General features: G+C 34.0%; 1 protein-coding gene across 3 annotated transcripts in view; it reads right to left on the reverse strand.

Moving 5' to 3' along the window:
- Positions 1 to 3278: 3278 nt before the first annotated feature.
- LOC111052840 (cytosolic non-specific dipeptidase) overlaps positions 3279 to 24391 on the reverse strand; it is a 28917-nt gene continuing 7804 nt past the window's right edge. For all 3 annotated transcript variants that reach the window (XM_039429870.1, XM_039429871.1, XM_039429872.1), the window contains exons 5-10: positions 16848 to 17074; positions 13489 to 13684; positions 8734 to 8955; positions 6849 to 6998; positions 4347 to 4448; positions 3279 to 3627 (exon numbers count right to left, since the gene is read on the reverse strand). In XM_039429870.1, the coding sequence (XP_039285804.1) occupies positions 3577 to 3627; positions 4347 to 4448; positions 6849 to 6998; positions 8734 to 8955; positions 13489 to 13684; positions 16848 to 17074 (948 nt within the window). In that variant the 3' untranslated portion in view covers positions 3279 to 3576. The remainder of the gene's footprint in view (positions 3628 to 4346; positions 4449 to 6848; positions 6999 to 8733; positions 8956 to 13488; positions 13685 to 16847; positions 17075 to 24391) is intronic.

Here is a 24391-nt window from a genome sequence, read left to right on the forward strand (position 1 = left end):
GGCCGAAAGTGATTGTTTTCCGACCAGGCCGGTAAAACTTTACGGCCCTAGGGCTGTAAAATGACCTTGAATAACAGCTGATCGTGTCCGATCTCACAAAAATCATAGAGAGATAATCTCATAACGATTGTAATAATCTATATAATTATGTATCGTGAATCGCGGTATTATGTCTATAATATATTTTATAAATTACTGTTAAATAATTTAATATTTATTATTGTGTTTTTGATATCAAACAATGAATACAATGGGCCATATGAATAAAGTTGAGCATTTGCTTATATTTCTAAAATATGGAGCATTTGCTTCATTTTCTATGAATAAACGTTAGCAAAACCTTATGCTCATGCTCATCAAAAAAATAGTTTGAGCATTTGCTCAAAAGTAAAAGCTTTTGCTCAAAATTGTATGAATAAACTAGAGCATTTGCTCAACTTTTGAAGCAAATGCTTCAAAAAAGGTGAGTCTAGTCTAGAGCAGCTTATCACCTTTTGTTCATAGTAAAATGGCTCAACTAATTCGTATGAGGAAGAGGAAACTATACCAGATACGATCACAATCAATAGTTGAGAACTATAAAACTCTTTTTAGATTCAACCATGATATATATCACCATTATCCTTACAAAAGAATAAATACAAAAGATATAAAGATAGCCATCACAAAATAGGAAATATGAATTGAAGAAGATGAGAGTGTAGACGATTATAAGGAGGCTATTGATATTATCAGAATATGCTGAAGATTATTATAGAGATGACATTTTTTCCCGCTATTATAACAGAATTCTAAACTCAACTAACCTAAAACTCTATTCATAAATAGAAAACAGAGCAGACGACGCAAACACAAGCGGTGCCACCTGTTTGCATATTTAGCGCTTCCGTGAGCTATAAATACAAAGTAAGGCTACAAAAGCGAATCAGCTGATGAAAAATCTTGAAAATACTTGAGCATTTGCTCCAGAGTTCAGGAGCATAAGGTAAGAGTATAAGGTAAAGCTTATTCATATAAAAATGAATTCATATAAAAAATGAAATGAATGAATTGAATATGAAATGAATTCATATAAAAATTGCTTCTACCTTTTGCTCATGAGCAAAACCTTATGCTCCATGCTCTTGCTCATGAGCATTTGCTCTGGTTTTATTCATATGGGCCATTGGCTGCATTGTCCATTGTCAGAAAGGTACGTATCGCAAGTATAAGTGAAGAATCGAATTTGAAATCAAAGTACAATAATTGTATCAATATTTAAAAGTGAGGTAGAGTAATAATTGTTTCTTTTTTATTATCGAATTCCACTTCTTAATGCAATACAATCAACTATAATAAGAAAATACTGCAGAGATCTGAAGTTTAAGGTAAGCCTACTGGTGAAACTCAGCCTTGACTAAAAAATTCCTAGTAATTTTTCCGTAATTCATTATTAAAACTTTTAGATAATTTTTCTTTAATATTGAACCATATAGAGAAAACATTAGGCCCACTCAAGATTGAATCTTCGAATGTTTTCTCTATGATTTCAGAGCAATATTTTGTTGTGAAAATGCCGGCAAACCGGCTTCAAATTAATATGCCGCTATACACTATATATAGTAGCCTACATACGTTACCTGACTTAATTCAGAGTGAAAATTTTATTGTGAAACAGATAATAATATTAATTTTAATAATATAAGTCATGAGCCAAAGTCTGTTGTACCTTTGACTATAGAAAGAACCTTCTTCTATAGAAAGAACAACCTTCTTTCTATAGTCAAAGGTTGTACGCTTTTTAGGAGTGAAGTAAACTTTTTTAGAAGTCTAGTTTACAGTATTACGTGTATGCTAAGAGTTATCAGTCAGGCCTCTTCGTTCAACAATACGCAATAGCCGAGAGCGTAAAGGCGTAATACATCTTAACTCAGCTCAGTGAATAACAAACACGATCTAGGTTCGAATCTCGGTCAATGACATTTTTTTTTGTCGATGAATTTCGACTTTTATTAGCTATTTTCTATATTAGTTACCATAATTTAAATTTCAATCAATTTTTTAGATATATTTTGAGACAAAACTGTGAAATATGCAACTATATTAATTTTTTCATCACATTATTTCAAAATAGTAATGAAAATTCTATTCATCCATCTATCCAAGAGATATTGCACCGGGCGCAAAGCGCGAGCTATAAAAATTCAAACAATTATTCGAAATATTAATAGTATAAAAATATGGTCACTATTGTAAATTATTAATTAGTAATATTGAAATTAATTGACAGTAAAAGTTGTCATAACCAAGATTCAAACTATCAAAATAGGCTGTTTGAATTTTATTAATTTTTCAATTTCTTATAAATATTGGGAAGTTTTTTTTTTGGTGTGGCGAAAAATAGCGTTCGCAACGTTTTCGCCACACGGGCAAAAATGTTTTTCCGGCTCTCGAACGCTTCAAGTTCTCGACTTCGTCTCGAACTTGAAAACCGCGATCTCGAGCCGGAAAACGTACATTTTCGACCCTAGGTGCGAAATATACTATTTCCTACAGTTACGTTGAAAAGTGGCCATTGCTGCACTGATTACAGAACGCAAAGAATCACTTTTCCGCTCTAGTGCGGGAAAAATTTTTCTGCACTCCAGATTTGCAACATGGCAACGCAAAATACTTAGTAGGTTATATGGAGCAACAGTGCAGCAAAATCAAAATTAAGTTGGTAACAGTGACTGCTGTGGCTGCTATAGTGAGCAGAGGTGCAACCAAGCACAACGTGCTAATTATTATTCATGTATATTATAACCAAGGACAACGAGGACTTTAGGATTTTAGGATTAAGGTTTTTATCAATAATAAAATTACACAGAAAAACATTTGATGGATTTCAGGCAATTTTACCCATAATTACCCACTTTTCATATTAAATGGTAACTGTAGGAAAAACTTAATGTGAAATACGTAAGCAAAGTTCCTCTGCTGCACTCAAAAACCATTCCGCCCTCGCCTACGGCTCGGGCGTAAACGTTTCTTTCGGTGCAGCAAACTGACACTTTGCGCACTAGTTGCACAAATAACTATATTCATAAAAATGTATACATATTATATGATTATTCCGTCTCGAATACATGGTTTAAAGTTTAAAATTAGTTTTGTTGTAGATAATTGTATGATATTATGAATGATTACAAATTACTACATTTTCTCGTGGTAGGAGTTCAATGTCAATGAATAAATAAAATGTTATTGTCATCAAAATACGTTCAACAGATGCAGTCTATTACAATAAAAATACTGTATTACAAAATTCAAACGATAAATCATTTTATTTTGTTATATCATAAATATTCATTCCTACTTTGTAGGAAAGTTTCAAACTTGGAACTAAGAATAATTTGATTTTTTCAATCTTTGGCAAAATACACAATGTCATGATATTTATTGTTTTATTGATATTGTACATCTACAATTTTTAGATGTACGTTGCAGTATAAGTAAAAAATTAAAAATGTACGATACATTTATCCAACAAGTCTAGCATTATCACATAATTTATGTTTTCATAAAATTAATTCCACAGAATATGAATTCATATTTCTACTTTCCTTCCTGGGCGATTTCGTGCAAGTAGCTGCAGAATACTTTGGTCTGTAACAAACATCAAACAAATAATAATAATGGAGAAATCATTTTTAAATATTTACAAACATCTACAGCAGAAAAGCATATCAGAATATGAATATGCATGACAGTCAACATCCTTAACAGATAGGAACCAGATTAAAAGAAGGAATTTGGATTTTCAGATGGTGGTAGATTTGAAACAGGTGATCAAACAAAACTGTAATTAATTAAAATTTTAAACTAGTTTTAAAATGTTTTTAATAAAAAGGGTACTTCATGTTTTTGGGACATGTCACCAGGATGGATGAATGTAGAGGAGTAAAGCAAGTGGTGGAGGCCAGGAGAGAGGGAAAAAGAAGGAAAGGTAGACCGAGAATGAATTGGGAGAGTTATCTTGAAAGTCTGGGTCGGGAGAGAGGGAGTTCCATGAGGGAAATGAGGAGAATGGCTGAGGACCGGGAGGTGTGGAAGAGGTGGACTGAGGCTGGGACCCCTACGCTATAGCGGCAGAAGGGGTAAAAGAAAAAGAAGAAGAAGAAGAAGAAGACTTCAGGTTTTTGTATTGTTTTTATTAATTTTAATAAAGTAACCCATAAAAAGTGAAGTGATTTTGTTCTGTAATATATGGCCCACAATATGAAAATTACGATAGTACATTTTACTATAATTTCAGAAAGTGGTCGAATAGAAACAAGTGATTGATAATTTAAATGTTCTAACAATGTTTTGAGTTTAACACTTACCCCTTCGATATAGTTGCGGACATCAATTTTCTCATTTTGTGAATGAGCTCCATCGTCGCCTGCTCCCATTGGCAGAAGAATCACACTTTTTCCAGTCAATTCCTGAAAAAAATTGTAGAAACAGAACAGGATATATTCGACTCTCAATCCGAACAAAGTGATATCACAACCATCAAACAACTATAGTTGACCAAGCGAAAATGGGTCTCTCAAGGCCACTGCAATGTTGCCACTGGTGACCACCCCTCACTCGACCAGTCTATATACATTGACTATATTTCTACACCCTGAACATCGCTCTTTCCTTCTCATACCATCCCTCTTCCTCTTTTCCGACACTACCTGTCACAAATTCTTTTGAGCACGTTAGGTTCAAAAGTTCTATTGTGTCATTCTTTGAAGTTAGAACAATAACATCCCCCGTTACCTCCTCCCATCATCCGCTATATTCTTTAACATCATGAAATGAAGGAAAGAATATTGTTATGTATAATGTATAACTCTTTCTTGAGTCATGACATCAAGAAATTCAATTTTATAATGATGATTAGATTTTTCTTTATAAATGCAACTATTTATAAACTGAGCTATTACTTCATAAAGGTTACTTGAAGACTTATAATAATCAATTGGAAGTGGAGTGATGTAATTTTATTTATTTTAGTCAATATTCTTGTAATGCCCACTTCACTCTGCATTTTTCAATTCGCATGAATTATCATTTGATTCCCATCACACTTCATCCAGGCTTTGGACAGAGAAGACAAACAATACTCCCCACAATAACAATACTTTACTATCACACCCTCTCTCACACACACATTCACTTTCTCTCTTACTAGCCACCCTTAGTACAAAGTGGCAACAGTGTTGGTAGAGACGGGTGGTGGTGTCAAGAGCAGGCTTTGACCTTGAGGGACCCATTTTCGTTTGGCCAACTATAAAGAGAGATACACTTTGAAGTGTAAGGCTCAACTCACACTTACGCGACTCAGGTCGAGAAGAGACTCGACTCTAGTCGAGAGCATGTGTTTCCAAATGGTGACGTCGCGGAGACTAGAATCGACTGGTCTGAATGTCATCATTTGGAAACACATGCTCTCGACTTGAGTCGAGTCTCTTCTCGACCTGAGTCGCGTAAGTGTGAGTTGAGCCTAAGAGTAGGTGGAATGCGAAGTATTTATGTCATTAATAAAAAGTAAAACTGTAGAAGAGTATCGAAATCAATAGTTAATGTAATTTACAACCAAGAACTCGAAAATAGTAACAAATTTCTGGTTGCATATAGTACAGGTTCATTCAATCAAAATAACGAAATAACAAATAACGGAGGCAAAAACAGGATAAACGAATCAGGTTGAATCAGGTCTGAATAATCGAATTGAGGTTTAAATGAATCAGGTTGATAACGAATCAGGATAAACATGCTGAAGCCACTTACGTCAGTAAAATTTAATATACCGGGAGAAAAATACAATTGTATTTTGATTGTCAGATGTCAAGTTAATTGTCAATTTATTGTCATTGTCAATCAACAATATCGCTCCTATTTCACGATAATATGGAGAAATTCCACAATATCTCTGTTCATAGAGTAACTTTTATAAAATTGTAGTAATTCAAAATGAACATCGCAGATTGATGAAGGATTTATATAATGCTTCCTTGGTTTTTTCATTCATAAAATAAGCTTTTAATAATCCTTCTACGATACAATCCTATACATCAATCCTTACGGTGAGAAACGACAGAGAAAATTAATAATTATTGATCTACCATCTTTCATAAATATTATTGATTTGAAGAAAAATCAAAATACAGTAAGAGAAAGCAGGCTTAAGTTAGCCTTTGGCATCTCCATTTCCTACATTTAGTTGATAGATTGCCCAAAACAAGGTTATAATACGCTGTTACAACTACTTTCATTTTGTAACGCCTGACTTCATGATAAACCCAACGTAACTGTCAACCTTTATTTAACCAAGTTCTAGACTTTAAACAGCTGGAGTCAGAAAATTGGCTTTCCAAAACGGGGCGTAGTCGCAATCTTTATTTTCTCATTCCTATAATTGGAAACTTTTTTCCTTGACGAAATTGAACATTATCCTAGATAATTCAAAATAGCTGAACCTTTACACTAGCTTCTCTTTATTTTATTTTGTGTACAATTTACTAGTTTTTCGAAATTTTATTCAAACGTGACTATGACAATAACTACTACTACTCCGCCCCGTTTCGAAAAGCCAATTTTCTGACTCCAGCTGTTTAAAATCTAGAACTTAGCCAAATCCCGAGCTCGGAAATCGGCCCTTAAAGAGATAACTAAAATATTAAATTTTTGGTTGAACAACAGAGGCATTAGTACCCTTGATCAGATTTGTAGAGTGAATATTGATGTTGTGGAACTTTTCGATGATTGAAGAGACTTGATATTTTGTCAATATTCCATTTAATAGAGGCATTCGCCCTCAACAACTTGATTATAATTTTATGATAACCCACCTGAAACAATAAAGTAATGGGAATACTGCCACCCTCTCTTGTAAAGTCCGGCTCAACATTGTAAACGTTTTTTATGGCTTTGGCAGCTGCTTTCACATTGAAATTGTCGAGAGGAGCCTTCCAGTGGTTTCCCCCGTCAACCATGTATGCCTGCAATTTACAACAGTCACATTAATAGAAAAAACATGAAGCAAACAAACGCATGAAGAAACGATGAGTACTTCTCACAAGATGTCAAACTATGGATGGAACAATTTTCATAGTAACAAGGAAATTCCAGAAATAGAAGGGTTGTTGAATTCAATTTAATGAATTCATTAACTGTACTTAAAATAGGCTTTCTCTTACTCAAGACCTCACTGTCTATCTGTTATCCTCAGACTACATCAACGATATCAAGTAAATTAGTTCCTATAGAATGAATAAGTTGGTGACTTGCTTTCCAAACTGTAGTTGGAAGGGAGACCAGCGACAACTACAATAACTGACAGTTATGAATTACTTCAGAATTACTTCCCGGTGGTTTGGAATCCACCTAGATTTTTAATTAAACTTCTCTCTCATAATACACACACACAAGAAGTTCCATAATCCTCATAATAAATAAAGCAAAAAGAATATTGTTAAAAATCAAACAGTTGTTTGATTCCAACTTTTAGGGGACCATGGAACAGTCAATGATCTCTGACAAATTTTCATCAAAGATTTGAATCCGTTTTAGGGTGTAATCACATTGAATGTCGAAGGGTTCCCGTACAGTGAGTCATATGTATGGGAACCCTTCAATAAGTTGAAATTGAAGACTGTAGTAGATATAATACTACATCTTTCAGGATAAGTTATTGGTCAAATACTCTACCTTTTGACGTACAACTGAATTTCAACCTCTCATAAGGGGGTGACTTGGGGGTTTCAACTCGAATGTTTCTAATGTAAACACCCATTGTGTGGTACATTATTTTGAAGCCCTTCTCAAAACAAGAAAGATGACAACATTAAAAATGTTCTATGATATTTGTATCCGAAATGGCGGCTGATTGAAGTTTTAGTTTTTAAAGAAATGAAGGGTTGTAACCCAAATATTTTGAATGTAAACATCCATCGTGTTATACATAATTTTAAAGGCCTTTTCAAAACGAGGAAGATGACATCAATAAAAAAAATTATGATACTTTTATCCAAAATGGCGGCTGATTAAACTTTATCAATTATTTCCTTAAAAACTAAAACTTCAATTAGCCGCCATTTTGGATAAAAGTATCATAGAACATTTTTATTTATGTCATCTTTCATGTTTTTGAAAGACCTTGAAAATGATGAACCACGCAATGCGTGTTTACATTTAAAAAGTCACCACCTTATGATGGGTTGAAATTCAGTTGTACGTCAAAAGGTAGAGTATTTGACCAATAACTAATCGTGAAAGTTACAGTATTATATCTACAACAGTCTCCAATTTATTGAAGGGTTCCCATACATATACGATTCACTCTGCATGTGCAAGTGCAAGCTTGGTTATGCATGACCAAGCGTGTAGATGAGAAACAAAATCTGGAAAGAGTAATAGGAACACTCTCACTGGCCGCTTGCACTTGCTGGTTGCACAGCTCAGTGTGCGCAGCTACATGCAAGTCACCACGTGTTTCAATGGCACTTATCAAATTTTGTTTTTCGGCTCATGCATGATTCGACGTGCACTTGAACATACACGCATTCAACTAGATCACACCCTTAGACTAAGGGGACCATTAAACTATCATTAAGGAAAAGAAGGAGAAAAAGAAGAAGTAGAAAAGGTAAAAGAAGGAGAAGATGATGGAGAAGGAAGAGTAGGAGCAGGAGGAGGAGAATAATAAAAATAAGATGATGATGAAGAAGAACATACCTTGTAAGTGTTGGGACTGTTGCGTGCCTTCCACTGAGCATCGAGGAATTCGACAGTCTGCTTGGCAATGTGTTGAGGCTTCTGGTCTGGCACGATCCGGATCGAGAACTTGCCGATCACTTTGCGCGGAATCACCGTCTTCTGGCCCGGGTCGTGGAAAGCGCCCTCTATGCCGTGGATCGACAAACTCGGGTATCGCCATCTGCTCATCAGCGTTTTCACCTGATTGCAATGCAAATTACACATCCAAATAGTAGATTTTTCGAGAAAAATATGTTTAGATATAATTTACTTGAGGCCTGCTCCTAGGATACTTATCAAATCTAATCGATTAATAAACCTATAGATTTAATGGTCCATTGGATTTTAAAAGTGTTCTAGAAACTAGGACTTAGTTGAATTATTTGTTGTGAATATAAATTTGAACATAACCTGAATAGGCCATTTTTCTCCAGGAATAGAATTAGTTTTGAGCGATTGCCTCTCTTTCTATATTATTTTCCTACAGTTACCTTGAAAAGTGACCATTCCTTCACTGATTTCAGAACGCAAAGAATCACTTTTCCGCTCTAGTGCGCAAAGTATTATTTTGCGTACTCTTAATACTTTGCGTATTATCTTGCAGCCATCCCAATCAGCTGTTGACATTGTTGGCGTTCATTTTGAATGCGAATTTGTTCTATCTATATTTTTTCTGATTTCAAATAAATAAAAATGAGAACTCATTAAATTATTTAATACATTTTGAATATTATTAATTATTCATTATTTCAAATAATATTTTTTTCATTCATAAATTGATTGGTTGAAAAAATATTTAGAAATTAAGATTTACTAAAAACTATTCAAATTTTCAAATTAATTTAATTTTTAATTTTAATATATTATCGATTGATAATTCAATTGGATTATAAAGTTTAAAATTGATTAAAGTTGTTATTAATAACAAAATTATACAGACAAACATTTGATGGATTTCAGCCATAATTTTACCCATAATCAACCACTTCTCATATTCAATGGTAACTGTAGGAATGAAATACGTGCGCAAAGTTCCTCTGCTGCACTCAATAAACCATTCCACCCTCGCCTACGTAAACTTCTTTCGGTGCAGCGGCAAACTGTCACTTTGCGCACTAGTTGCACAAATAACAATTTGTTGTTCTAGAATGGTCGATTAGTAGAGATACAATTCTCAACTATACTGATCTGCTGAAAAAGCATCCTCGATATTGTTCTAAATTGAAAAAAGTTTTAAACGTAAAATCAGTATGGAGCAAGTATCGTAGATTGTTTAATACAAAACTATTATGTTTTTAATTGCTTATTGATGAAATCGAATTCAAGGACTACTCTAAGCAAGAATAGGACGACCCAGAATGATGGGAACTTTTAAAAACGTAATAAAACGAAAGTGAGAATAAAAAATGATTTTATTTACGACAATGACAACTTGAAAAATCTCACTTCGTTTTATGACGTTTTTGAAAATTCCCGTTAAACTGAGTCACATTTTATTATATACCGTACCTCATACAATGTTTACGACAGTTGTAACATTTGTTTGTTTTCACATTAACACAACAATCTGAGCCCAATTCATTATTGACAATAATTGAGCATTGAGCCCAATTGAACACGACTCTTCAAACTAGAGTATTATTCTATTGATACTAAGTTCTTACTTTCATAATCATTTTCAAGTATTCTAATCTCTGATTATTCTCAATATAAAAACACACTGTGTCCTATCTGTATGTCTTTCAACTTGATCGATTTCAAGAAGATACTTTAAAACAGAAAAGATTCCACCTAATAAGTTTTATTATTGTTCTTCTTGATTTCTAAGTCCCTATCTTATCAGCATAAATTAAGAATTTTATTGCGATTTTTTAACTTTTTTTGAGAGTTGAGCGGTTCTAGTGGGACATTCTCTTAGCATGCACCTGAAAATCAGAATCATGATTCGAGTTTGTTTTTGAAGGGACGGATTCAAAGATCCAAAGGTTCAAAGAGCCTCACACGTCAACCGAAGCTTATTTTGTGTGTCCACAATGATTTGAGTTGATAATCATAAGTTGCATGAAATAATCATAACTTGTGAGAGGAGTAACCTGGGCACAGTACAGACTATAGTCTGTCCAGACTGAGCTCTGAAAGATTAAGCCGACCCTCGCTCCCCCACGCGCAGGCACACACGCCCGGCCTACCTGCGCCACTGATATACCTATGTATACTAAGTAGTATACAGATAGACAGACCGTCCCTTTACCCACACACACAAAAGGAGACTGCGCTTGTGTGTGTGAGTAGTAGGAGGAACGGCCTAATCCATCAGAGCTCATGCCTATTTGGACAGAGTATAGTGTTATACAATACTAACACTATAACAGTCTCCTTTTGTGTGTGTGAGTAAAGGGACGGTCTGCCTACCTGTATACTACGAAGTATACATAGTATATCAATGGCGCAGGTAGGCCGGGCGTGTGTGCCTGCGCGTGGGGGAGTGAGGGTCGGCTTAATCTTTCATATAGTGTTATACAATACTATACTCGATGAGTAGGTTAATTTTGTCACTCTAGATTAACATGACCGTGGGGGACCTGTCACTCTAGATTCTGAGCATTGTGCTTCTCTACAGTATATTATTAATTATTTGCTAATTATTTATTTTCGAGGTGAGGTCTAAGATTCAAGTTGACGGTTTATGTTTATGTTGATGTTTATGTTTATGTTGACGGTTATGTTTATGTTGACGGTTATGTTTATGTTTATGTTTATGTTTATGTTTATGTTTATGTTTATGTCACAAAGCAATGAGTTATTGCCTTTACTTTGTAAGGGATAAAAACTTATTTCCATCATGGCTGACAATCACCAACCTCATTCCCCAAGAGCCATCATTTTCTATTTTCTAGGACCTGGTTCTCTATAATGATTAAATTGAATAGTGAGAGAGGTGTAAAAAATAGTTTTCACTTTCATTGTATCAATTTTGTGATATCAATATTAAATACTGAAATTGTTTTGTATGACAAAACATTAATTTGAACACTTCACCAATATCAGGTAGAAATTTTCATATCAAATAGTTTTATTATTTGTTCTTGAGCAAGTACTCATACAAATTTTAATTTACAAAATTATTACAATTATTTTTTAATTTACATATTAATTCTCCAATTATAATACTTTTCATATCAGGTACAAATTATTATTATATATAATAATTAATATTACAATAGTAGTTGTGTTGAAGCTTTTCTTCCAACCATTTACAATAATTATTGTCATATATTTTATCACTTTATATACTATTGATCTTGACAAGGTATAAACGCCCTGAGATTCTTATTTGATGGTTGATAAAGATACCTCTATTTCCATTCCAGGAGGCTCCTGCACAAAGGCCTTTGGAGGAGCTAACAATGGGGTCGGAGGATGAAGAAGAACAGCGGCGAAGGGACCGCCTAGCACAAGGTAGGAGGGCAGGTATTGTAGGGAGGGGTCGGCCCAGCAATGCCGAACTCTCTAGACCCAAGCAGAACCAGATCAATGTTCTCAGGCGGGATCGTCACCTCCTGCCATACCTGTCACTTCCATTGGGATGATAGAATCAATAACAAGGGTTCTGAATAGGGGTGAGATGATGGTCATGGAGGATCACCGCCTTCTGGAAGAAAGACTTCTACAATACTCATCCCCAATCTACCAGCATAGAGTTGCGTGGGGTGTAGTGTGGAAGGTGATAATGTGTTGAGCTGGAGCAACCTTTGAACTATCATGCCCCCACTACTCCTTCATGTTGACAGAAGGAGAGCGATTCAACGTGGAGGAAGGGTAGAGAGGTTTACCGATCTACATAGCAACTACCCTTTCCTCAATTTCAAGCCAGCTGTCCTCCGAATATAGCACAGAACCTTCTAGGAGAGAGGGGGCCAGTGGAGGATATGCTGGGATATCTACTGCTGTAGATAATGGAATATTTCCTCTACTAGTCACTTTAAATTCTCACCACCTCAAAAAGAAGATAGGCAGTCCCTTTTTGAATTTATATTCGTTAATAGATTAATAAAAACAATATAAAAACTTGTAGTACCCTTCATTATTAAAAACTTTAAAATAGTTTTGTAGACTAGTAGACTAGTTTCGACCATAGATCATTTTCAAGTAGTTTTTATTCATTTTTACAAAAGAAGCCCATATAAGTTTCTTTTTGTAGATTCATTTTTTTGGACTCAAAATAGTGTGTGAATTAAGTTATCAATTTTACATAACCTCTAGACTGTGTATTTCAAATTAAGGTTTAGAGCAGTTTTGGGCAAATGCCTGCTGATTTTACCTGGATTGAATTTGTAAATAAATAAATGGATGAATGAATAAGTGAAGTGTTTTCGTTAATAGATGTATTATATTGTATACATTTTCAATTCCAATTTCTTAATAATCATACATATTCTCATTTATCATATATTGTATACATATTCAATTTCAATTTGTGGAGAATGTGAGGAAGCGCGCATGATCATGGAGCATGTCAACAATGAGTAAAGTCTCAGGAAACTGATCGCCCGACCAACCTACAAGGACTGCATCATCTTTGGAGACTTGGCTAACGCCTCGACTAGAAACATCATTCTCGCTTGCAAAAGGCCTCTTCCCGTCCATGTGACGTAAGATACTTATTGCAGTGAAATGAACTTTGATTTTTACTTACTTTGAGTTTTTAGTGTGACAACATTAAAATGAACATACCTTATCTTCGTGAATCAGTTTCTTACAGCCGATCATCTGACGATATTCATCGATATTAAATTCAATATCACTGTAGACAAGTTTTTCGTTTTTGAAAAGCGGTTCCACGTCATCCATAATACCAGGTATTGCTATTCTCCCGTCAACAGACACCAATGAGTTCAACAGATATACCATGTCGCTCATGGCTTCGTGACTGTAATCAGAATAAACTAATTCAATCCAATTATTGAGTTCATAAGCAACACAAAATCTAGAAAAACGAAATTCACCACTTTGATATTGTTACATAAATGACAAAAATCTGAAACACGCTTGTTTCTTATATATATATATATATATATATATATAATATATATATATATATATATATATATATATATGTCGTATGGATACAGTGGCATAGACAAATAATAATAGAAAGAGATGAAGACAATTAAACAATTCATACAAGTATTTTCAAGTTTTTTAACCAGAGTATGGCCTCGTCATCTGCTACATGCAATTTCTGTAGCTCTCCCTGGAAACTTGACAAAGAACACTCCGTAATGATGTGGTTCATGCTTTGCTCCTCACCACATTCACAGAAAGGGGTGTCTGATAAGCCCCATCGATGCATGTTTTTTTGGCATCTCCCTTGTCCTGTTCTAAATCTGCCCGGTCTCACCCACACCTGTCGAGGCAGCTCAAAACCATTCACCCATCAACTATGTCCTTGTTTCTCACTGAAACAGATTGCCAAGCTTTGGTCCACAGTTGATGTGTTTGAGGGTTTTCTGCCTGTAGGGGAATCTGCCAAAAAGGTTTTCTGGATTTGAGCTTCAGTGGTGTAGGCAAATCCAGGAGCAGATCTTTGTGGATTGGGAGCTCGTTTAGCTTGCATATCTTGCTCATTTCTTTGCTAGCTAACTTTTGCCTCCTAGATGTGGTGGAGAAATGTTACTGAGAACAGGGAGCCAGTCTGTCTCAGTCTGCATCAGGCAGCCAGTTTGTCCTAGTTTCTTGTAAATGTAGATAATGAGATTGGCTGTTTTTAATTATGCCAACATGAGGTTTTTTGCTTGTGCGTGGATAATGAAGATTGATAGGGTGATTTGATGAGATGAGCAAACGTCCTTGCCTACTGGCAGGATTCGAACCCACGATCAGGTTGCGCTGGAAGATTGATAGGTGTAAAGCCTTAGTCATCTCGGCTATCCTGGTCATCAAATAATAATTGTTATAGCCACAGTATATACTGTAGTACGCCGTATAGTCCTGTACGCACACACACACATCGATTTTTGTTTGTACGATATTTTTCCGTCCTTATGAATTCTATCAGATTAAACGGAACTTGACAAACATCTTATGTTTGAAATCATCAGTTTAATCTAATAGAATTTATAAGGACGGCAAAATATCGTACAAACAAAAATCGATGTGTGTGTAGCTTACATAAGGGTGATACATTGTATGCCAAGCAAGGTTTATAGTAGATGATCAAGTCTGAATACATTATAAGCCAAGTTGTTTGTGTTCCTTATCTTTCTATTGGCTTTATAATTTTCTTCATCTCTACTTGAGTAAATATAGTATTGACGGAAGGAATATTCATTGATATCCTTTGCCAAGAATGGACGGATATTTGTTCAAACCTCAGTCGTGTAGATTCATAGATTATTATCTATAAATGTTTTTAATAAATAATTCGACTACTTACTGTTCTTGATTGATAGTTTGTGATAAGATGGCATGATCGAATGTATCCAACATATTTTATTTTTTGGTCTCAAAATGATTTTTTTTTTACAAAGTTTGGACTTTTTAAATTGTTTGTTATTCATTTCAGAAGTATTTTTCAATTTAAATCTAAGCCTAACAACTCAAAAATGAGAAAGTAACATAACCTGGCTTGGACTGTTGTATAAATTTGAATTGAAACTGCTTTGGGCTATCTTTGGGCCTGTGGTACTTTTCTTGGAGTTGTATGGTTCTGAATAAATAAGTATGTAAGTAATATATTATAGAATAGGCTACTATAAAATACACAACTAAAAATGTTCTTTCTATGCTCCTACCAACATGTTGCATTTATTCAAAACAATATCAACTGTTAAATATATAATGATGCATCATTGCAATATAATATCAAGTGTCAAATGTATCACTTTACATTTTTGTAATATACTAGGCCTGTCATGATGTACTCATGCACTGAATCGTTACTATCAAGATGCATTATATCAATATAATCTCAAGTACCAAATAAAGGCTATGCATTATTTCTATACCTATACTATTATTTTCCTTATTGTGCCTGTCCTCTACGAACATGGTCGATCAACATGGCGATTTTCACTTTATCCACAGCAATACGAGATATTTCTATGAAGCTTTTTCCACACCAGGATCGGATGTTTTTTAGCCATGAAATTCTTTTTCTACCTGGGCCCCTCTCTCCAAGAATCTTTCCTTGGAGAATCACCCGTAATAGAGCATATCTTACGTCGTTTCTCATTACATTACATTACCAATAATTACCTATACTGTTATGACTGCTTATTATGATATCTATATTGTCATAGCTTTGATAGCTTCTCTGGTCATAGCTCCTCAGGCACGGATTGCACTATGGTAGCAAATACCGTACATTAGAGTACAGTAATGATATCAGAGATAATTGACTATTTATTTATTTACAAAAAATACATACAGGTATGGGAACAACAACATTATAGCCCAAAACTGTTCCCGATTCAACATCACAAAGTTCTTCATAATAATTATCAAGAGAAAAAAGTTAATGAAAAATTGAAAATGATTAAAAATAAGAAATAAACCAATAAGAAATATTAAGAATATGAGTAAAAATAAGTACTAATTTAACAAATAAGACAATATGATTTATGAATATGAGAGTACAATAGAACAGAATTTCGTTCCACTCCAAAGAAACACAGTTAAGAGAAAAAAAATACCAATGAGAAAAAATCATAATATGTTATACTATATATTATGTTGTAACAATTTTATTTTTATTTTTTCATTCTATTTATTTATAATTTTTACAAAGTAGCACTGATTGGGAGAGAAAAACTAAGGATACTCCTTGTACTATTTCTCTCCTATATTTAGATAACATTTTAATTGTCCGAAATAGGGTTATGGTTTCACATTCCTAAAATTTAGTCCATTTTCACTAAAAAACAACGAAAACTAAGAATTTTAAATTTTGACGGTTAAAAACAGAATAAAAACCAAAAATATCACACTCAAATCACCATTAATTGGAACATTTTTGCGTAATTTGACAAAATTAAGAGCCAGAAAAAACACAACTGAAACACAATTAAAAAGTATTGAAGTAAAATACTCACACAGATCCACCATACAATCCGCTGTGCAGATCCTTGGCGGCGCATTGCACTTCTATGAAGAAATAGCACACTCCCCGCAGCCCATAAGTGACGCACGGTTTGGTGGTGCCCAGCCAATAGTTGTCCGATATGCAAACATAGTCCACATCGTCTAGGAACTCTTTCTGCTTAATCAGCAGTTCATCCAGACCTTTACTGCCGCTCTCTTCCATGCCTTCGAATACACACTGAAACCCAAATCAATTCATGAAATCAATTCAATATTTGACTGTAAAGTATACTCACCTCATTAACATGAACATCCACTTCATAACCCACGCACAAGCCTGGAGCTCGCATGGGCATCACCCTTAGAAAAATCTGGTGTGGCGCACTCACACAACTTTCCGTGCCGTTATGAAAATTGATCACCTGACGCTAGTGTTCATGCGCATCTCAAGTCTACTTATAAACAAAGATCTGATCCAGCTGGTGACAGGACAATAACGCTGGAGACATACGAGGTCGGCTCTCTTCATAGTGAATCATAGAATCAACAGTTGCCAACAGTTTGCAATTGGATAATCACACTTTCTCGAATTTCTAGCTTATTTTCAATTTTAGGTGAGAATGTTACTGAACATTAATTGTAAAGATTTTCATGCTTAATCTTTTTCACTCGAAATTTTTTGTTCAAATTGTATCTGAAGCCTGATAATTGGGAATCTAAAATCAAACTTTGCATAGATGGGGCGGAGCTCCTGAAATTTTTACAGATATCGGACTTGTGGCAGTTGATAGAGCTTATCAATGACTATTTTAGGTATAAATTTAATCGAAATTGTTGAAGCCGTTTTCGAGAAATTCCCTGTTTATGACAGCATTTTCTCCATTTTAGCCACCATCTTGAATTGCATTTGATCGAAATTGTTCGTGTCGGATCCTTATATTGTAAGGACCTTAAGTTCCAAATTTCAAGTCATTCCGTTAATTGGGAGATGAGATATCGTGTACACAGACGCACATACACTCATACACACACACACACACACACACACACACACACACACACACACACACACACACACACACACACACACACACACACACACACACACACACACAAACACACACACACAAAAAAACTTTTTGAAAAAAAAACAGTTTTCTGATTATAATATTATGATTGTGAAATGAATAAATAATAAGAAATATTGACATAACCTCATTTACACTGTATTAGTTAACGAAATTGAGAAGAGAAATGGTTTTTTGTTGATCCTGCTGATTCCATCATATTCATTGCTTGATTTCGTGCTTGTATAAATAAATGAGATAATCAAAAATAAGATATAAAAATGTGCAGTGAGAGGGATTACTCAGCTCAGGAGACGTTGGCCTTCATATCTCTGTTCTAGATCGTTTGTGAAAATTAATGTGGAAACAAATCAATGGATTCCTATCAATGATAATCCTAATTCTAATGACCAAGTAATCAATTTTTTCCAATTTCAATTTATTTATTCACGTATCACACAATTTTAACAACATAATTACAATTATAAAATGAATATTAGAACACACAGATACTATTACGCCCGTGTGTGGGAGCAGTTCTTAAGATTAGCTGTGTTACAATACAAAATATTGGGCTATATTTAAGTATAAGATACATACTGTAAATGAAATAAAAATAGGTTGAGTATAATATATTTTTAGTGCCTATTAATTATATGAAAAATCAATCTAAGTTCAAAGAGGAAGAAAAGTAGGTAATCGGCTTGTAAATAATACCGATTTTTATAATTTATTCATAATATTAATAGTGTATTTTTTGTTTAGAATTATCCTTAACTCTGAATAAGATTAATTAATATATTTTGATGCTTACTTACTATAGAGTATAAAGTTTATTTTATTTTAAATTTAATTTAGTTTTATGATTTGACGTTTTGGAGTTTTCCATTTTTTCCAATTTCCATTAACCCTATACCACCCCATTAATCATCCTTAGTCCATCTAATACCCCATACTCCTTTTAAATTCCTAAACTCCCAGTTACATGAGAACAATTGTTTTCCTTAGTTTATTGTTAATAGCATTCATTCTATTTATGTATTTTATTAATAATTGTAGGCACCTGCTGTAAAATCTTTTAGGTTTAGTGGGACCAATTTTGTAATGCTTTTTACTGAATAAAATGATTGATTGAATAATTATTTTCATCACACCTTAACAGCCGGAATCGCTTTTTGCAACATGTATTTGGTAAGAGAAATAAATAGTGTAAAAGGATTGCTTAAAAAGAGCTCAAATAACATGCAATATCTATATATATAAAAGCGAAATGGCACTCACTCACTGACTGACTGACTCACTCACTCACTCACTCACTCACTCACTCACTCACTCACTCACTCGCATAACTAAAAATCTACCGGACCAAAAACGTTCAAATTTGGTAGGTATGTTCAGTTGGCCCTTTAGAGGCGCACTAAGAAATCTTTTGGCAATATTTCAACTCTAAGGGTTGTTTTTAAGGGTTTAAAGTTCGTCTTTTAGCATGTATATTCTTCTTCTCCCTATCTCTTAATTATAATTGAAATTTCCATATCATATGTTACTATAGAACTATAATCTAGAGAGATTACCTCTTCGAAACAGTTGTTAACTGGCAACTAAATTAATAATTTTGTCAGGTTGGCATTAAGTTGAGTTGACTTTGTTAGGTTGGCACCAAGTTGAAGATTTAAATGCATTTATCGCAGAAAAATTTATTGGGCACTGCTACTTCAATCCTGGGAATATTATATTACTAGCCGTCAGGCTCGCTTCGCTCGCCATATCCGTTTAGCCAGACTTTTAGTCTGGACCCCCGACTGGATCGTCCTAACATATGATAAAAATGCTCAAATGAAAAATGCAGGCGAGCGGAGCGAGCCTGCTGATCTCATTCCAGAACGATCCAGTCGGGGGTCCAGGGGGCGGAGCCCCCTGGCTAGACGGATATGGCGAGCGAAGCGAGCCTGACGGCTAGTTAGTTAATATACAATAGTTGTTCGCTACTTTCATTTCCAATGCTTATTAACATATGTTTGATACTTTTTTTTGAACTTTGAAGTGTTCATTTCCATTACTTGCACTGATAATGAATTACAAATTTTACAGCCAATATATTGTACAGATTTCTGACCAAAAGTTGTATTTCTTCTAGCAATATACAACTCCCTATCTCTAGATCTAGTGTTGTGCACATGGTCTACATTGCGTAAAATGAGGGTTTCTTTTAATGAAGATAAGAACTGTATGTATGTATAGTTGCCGAACGCTTAAAACGCTATAATCTTTAAATAGCAGTTCGGTTGGGTAGAGTCTGGGTCTGTAGTTGATAATTTTTAATGTAAGTTTTTGTACTTTTATGAGTGGATCCAAATGATTGTAATATGCACCTCCCCAAATAAGTATTCCATATCTAACAACAGATTCAAACAAAACATAATATACTGTTCTTAGTTTTTGTGCAGGGAAAATATGACGAAGTTTCACAATTATATAAATACCAGTATTCTTAATTTTGTTACAATATAGGATATGTGTTTGTTCCATCCGAAAAGATCATCAACTATTATTCCTAAATATTTTACTCTATCAACTCTTTCAATGGAAGGGCAGTTGCTGGGCAAGTTGCCAGGATGAGCACAATCATGTAATTTAAGCTCATTCTATGGTGGTTTACCTGTAGCAGCCAGTGAGAAGGCAAAAGAAATAAAGATTGAATGTTGGTAGCTGAAAATGGTCATGATGGAGAGCTCATACCATCAACCGAAATTGGAATGAAAGATGTGGACACTGACTTTGATTGGAGCAACAGCTACTCTACCTACAATGATCCAATGAATCTACCATCTTTCATAATGAGTAAAAAAATTGAGACAGATGAAGAACAACCAAATTGGGATTACCCTGAGGTTGTTGATGAGCAACAACAAATTATCGATCTTCTGAATTATCAGATTCATTCACTTACAAATCAATCGCAATTTGATGGCCCACAAATGGTTATTATCCTAGGAAAAGCGGGCAGTTATCAAATCACTCTGTGCAACATTGAACAGTGAGCTTGGGTCCAAAAGTTCCAAACTGATGGCACCAACAGGAGCAGCAGCAGCAGCAGTAAATGTGAATGGTTCTACAATACATTCAGGTCTATCGATCAGTATTGGTAGATCACATGTAGAGTTGGGCTGAAACATTGAGACATGAGAGAATGCCATTTCATTATTGTGGATGAAATGAGCATGCTTGGATGCACATTGCTGCATGATGATTCAGGTTCAGTATTCGAAGTGAGTGATAACTTTGATTCCGATTATGACGTTGAAGAGAATATAGGTGAGTTTATATCATTTTATTTACTTGTTATTTGTGTTCATAACCTAGTATGGTAATGATTCTTGTTTGGAAACTATCATTAGGCCTACAGTATTGAGCATTGGACATTTTATCAGTTCATTCATTCTCATCCTAAATGTTATTCATTCATATTTCCTTTTACTTTTCCATGTAGTTTGTATACAAATGATTCAACTGAGACATACACAAGTTACATACATTATTTTTGTTTACAGAGTACGAAATTTTTTTTGGAGAACGAAACATTATGTTTTGAATATTGTGTAGCATGGAACATTTAAATTATCATGTAACAAATTCTACATCATTGTAAAGATAAAGTTTTGAATTTTTCATTGCCATTTGAATCTAGTCTGTAGCTTGGATACATGATGAATTATAATGAAAACCCGCCGGCTGGAGGCAAAAAAAAACAAGTTCTGGAGGCTCCGGCCCCAGGTGTCAAACCCTAACTACGGGCTAGAGTCGTAGTAAGTCCGGAAAGTTTTGAAGAAATGTACTGGTAACTGGAGCCTCAAGAAACAGGGTAGCAGTTACTATGTGGCGGGGCCAAAGATTATCATTCTATTCATATTTCAATGATAATATGTAGTTTCTGTTTTGAACATATCCAATATCATCAAATTACTCACTTATCCACATTGCTTTATTTTCTTGTTCAAATCAAGTCAAATTACTGCTTTAGTTACTTTTACCAATATTTTTTGGAATCATGAAATTTTTGAAATAAGAATGTATGTTTCAATTATGTATGTTCTTCCTATCTCTATTGATGACTTTGTATAGATTAAATTGTTTAATGTTGATGCTGGAATGAGTGTATCACAATAAAAATTGTTTTTAATTTAAATAGAATCATTTAATGCATATTGTGAAAATATTAATATGATTGCTTTATAAACATTGTAAATATTTGTTAATTTTCGCAGGTCTGAAGGATTATCCAAATGTATTTTATTTTCAAATTGGAAATTTGATTGATGTTTGAAAAATTGTAAATATTGTGTATATGTACAAAATTGTAGTCACGTTTGCCAATCTATTTTTAAAATCATGAAATTATTGAAATAAGTAAGTTATGTATGGTTTTCTCACTCTTCCTATTTTCATCAATGACTTAATATACTGTAGATTGTTATTGAACAATGCTGAGGCTGGAATAAGTATCACAATATTGCAAATTGTTAATTTTTAACTCTGATTTGCTGTTTAACTCGGATTTATGTTTTAACTCGGATTTGCTTTTGTCTGTCTGTATGAAAACGAGATTACGGCCAAACGCGTTGATAGAACTCTATGAGATTTGGCAGAAATATTCCTTTTTCAACTGTGCGTCGATGTATACACAAGTTTTTTTGAAATTTTGCATTTTAAGGATATATGAAAGGAAAAGGAATTCCTCCATACTCAGATATCACTATATATATATATATATATATATATATATATATATATATATATATATATATATATATATATATATATCATCTACTCTGAAGATGGGATAATCAGACTATAGAATTATTCATAATCAATCAAGTGATTACAGAGATGTCTGGAGAAGCCAGTCATTTCTGTATTTCTATAAGGTGTATAGTTTCAAATTTATTATTTTGTTTTGCAGTCATGGTATTATTATGCCTGCCCATCAGTATCAATATTCTCACATTCGAAAGAACTAATTTAATAGGTGATTAAAAATAATCAAATGAACTGAATAATGCTGAAGAAATTATATTTTTAATTGAAGAAAATTAATTTTCATCAGATAGAAAGATTATTAGGGAACTGGATGAATTATATCATATGGAATACAGATTCAAACGTGAACTGAGTTTGTTAACATTTAAAACAGGTAGCATCAGGCACTTGTGGATGAGAATACGGCGTGAGTTCCAGTGGCGGTTCTAGGCCTAGGCTGGGTAGGCGGCCGCCTACCCAGTTTTTATGAGATTTTTTAAAAATTTTTCATGTAAACCTAAAAATGTTAAATAGAAAAATAAATTTTGGAAGTATATTTAAATGTTTATAGTCCTGAGTTATATTTTAGATGATTCAACAGAAAATTGTTTTTATTCTATTCTATTACTATGCCACATTTGCAGTACGTGAACGCAGGGCTTTCTATGCTTAGAACGGGGAAAACATACCTCAGTTCTACAATGACAACACAACGTCTAACTAATCTTTCAATTTTATCTATTGAACGAGAGGAAAGTGAAAGGCTGATTAAGAACCCTGAAAAAATCTTAGACGCGTTCAGCAATGTTGGGCAAAGAAGACTACAGTTGTAAATATAAAATGTATTACTCTATGTTCTAAATAATGTTAAAGTGTAATAAACCGTTGATTTCATGAATACTAAAATGTGTATTTATTTCAGAAATTTCCTTCGATATTCCAAATAAATAGCCTATCAAATTGAAATATTATTTGAAAGAATGATTAAAACAGCAAAATTATGGTTGGCCTATTAGCAAAATAGTGTCGAATTGAACAATTAAATATGAGTATTAACAATTTTCATATTTATTAATACATCTTCATTTAATACCTATATGCTTTGACGTCTTTTTTACATGAATTACTTAAGTAGCCCTACCCTAGGTCTATGAATAGACCTACAGTATGATAAGTTTTGCCTACCCAGTTTTTTATGTCTAGAACCGCCACTGGTGAGTTCTATTGTTCACAGAACTACTAGTTAATTTGTAACAGAAAACATGCAAAAAATAATTTTTGCACATTGCAATCAATATGACAAGTCTATAAAAATTGTGAAGATTTGTTAATTTTATTGCTCAAAGCGAATAGCCTACCAAAATGTATTGGTTTTCCAAATTTTACATTTGATTCATGTTTAAAAAATTGTAAATATAATATATGGGACTAGGCATGATACTTTGCCGAGTACAGCAATTGGATCAATAGTAAGATCATGCTCTGAATTTGATTTACTCTATGATTGATTGTTTGTGCGGGGCTATGGCGTCCGTGGATTAGTAGTTTATCCCTTGCAGTGAATACCGAGTGCGCGGTTTCCTAGCAGGCCAACCTCTTCAATAGAGGTACCAAAATTGGGCACGCAGTCCTGGGTGGTGCTAACAATAGACCTTTGAATCGCACATTTGTTATATTGATGTAATGTTTAC

Source organism: Nilaparvata lugens, chromosome 6 (assembly GCF_014356525.2).
Source record: "Nilaparvata lugens isolate BPH chromosome 6, ASM1435652v1, whole genome shotgun sequence".
Taxonomy (NCBI): domain Eukaryota; kingdom Metazoa; phylum Arthropoda; class Insecta; order Hemiptera; family Delphacidae; genus Nilaparvata; species Nilaparvata lugens.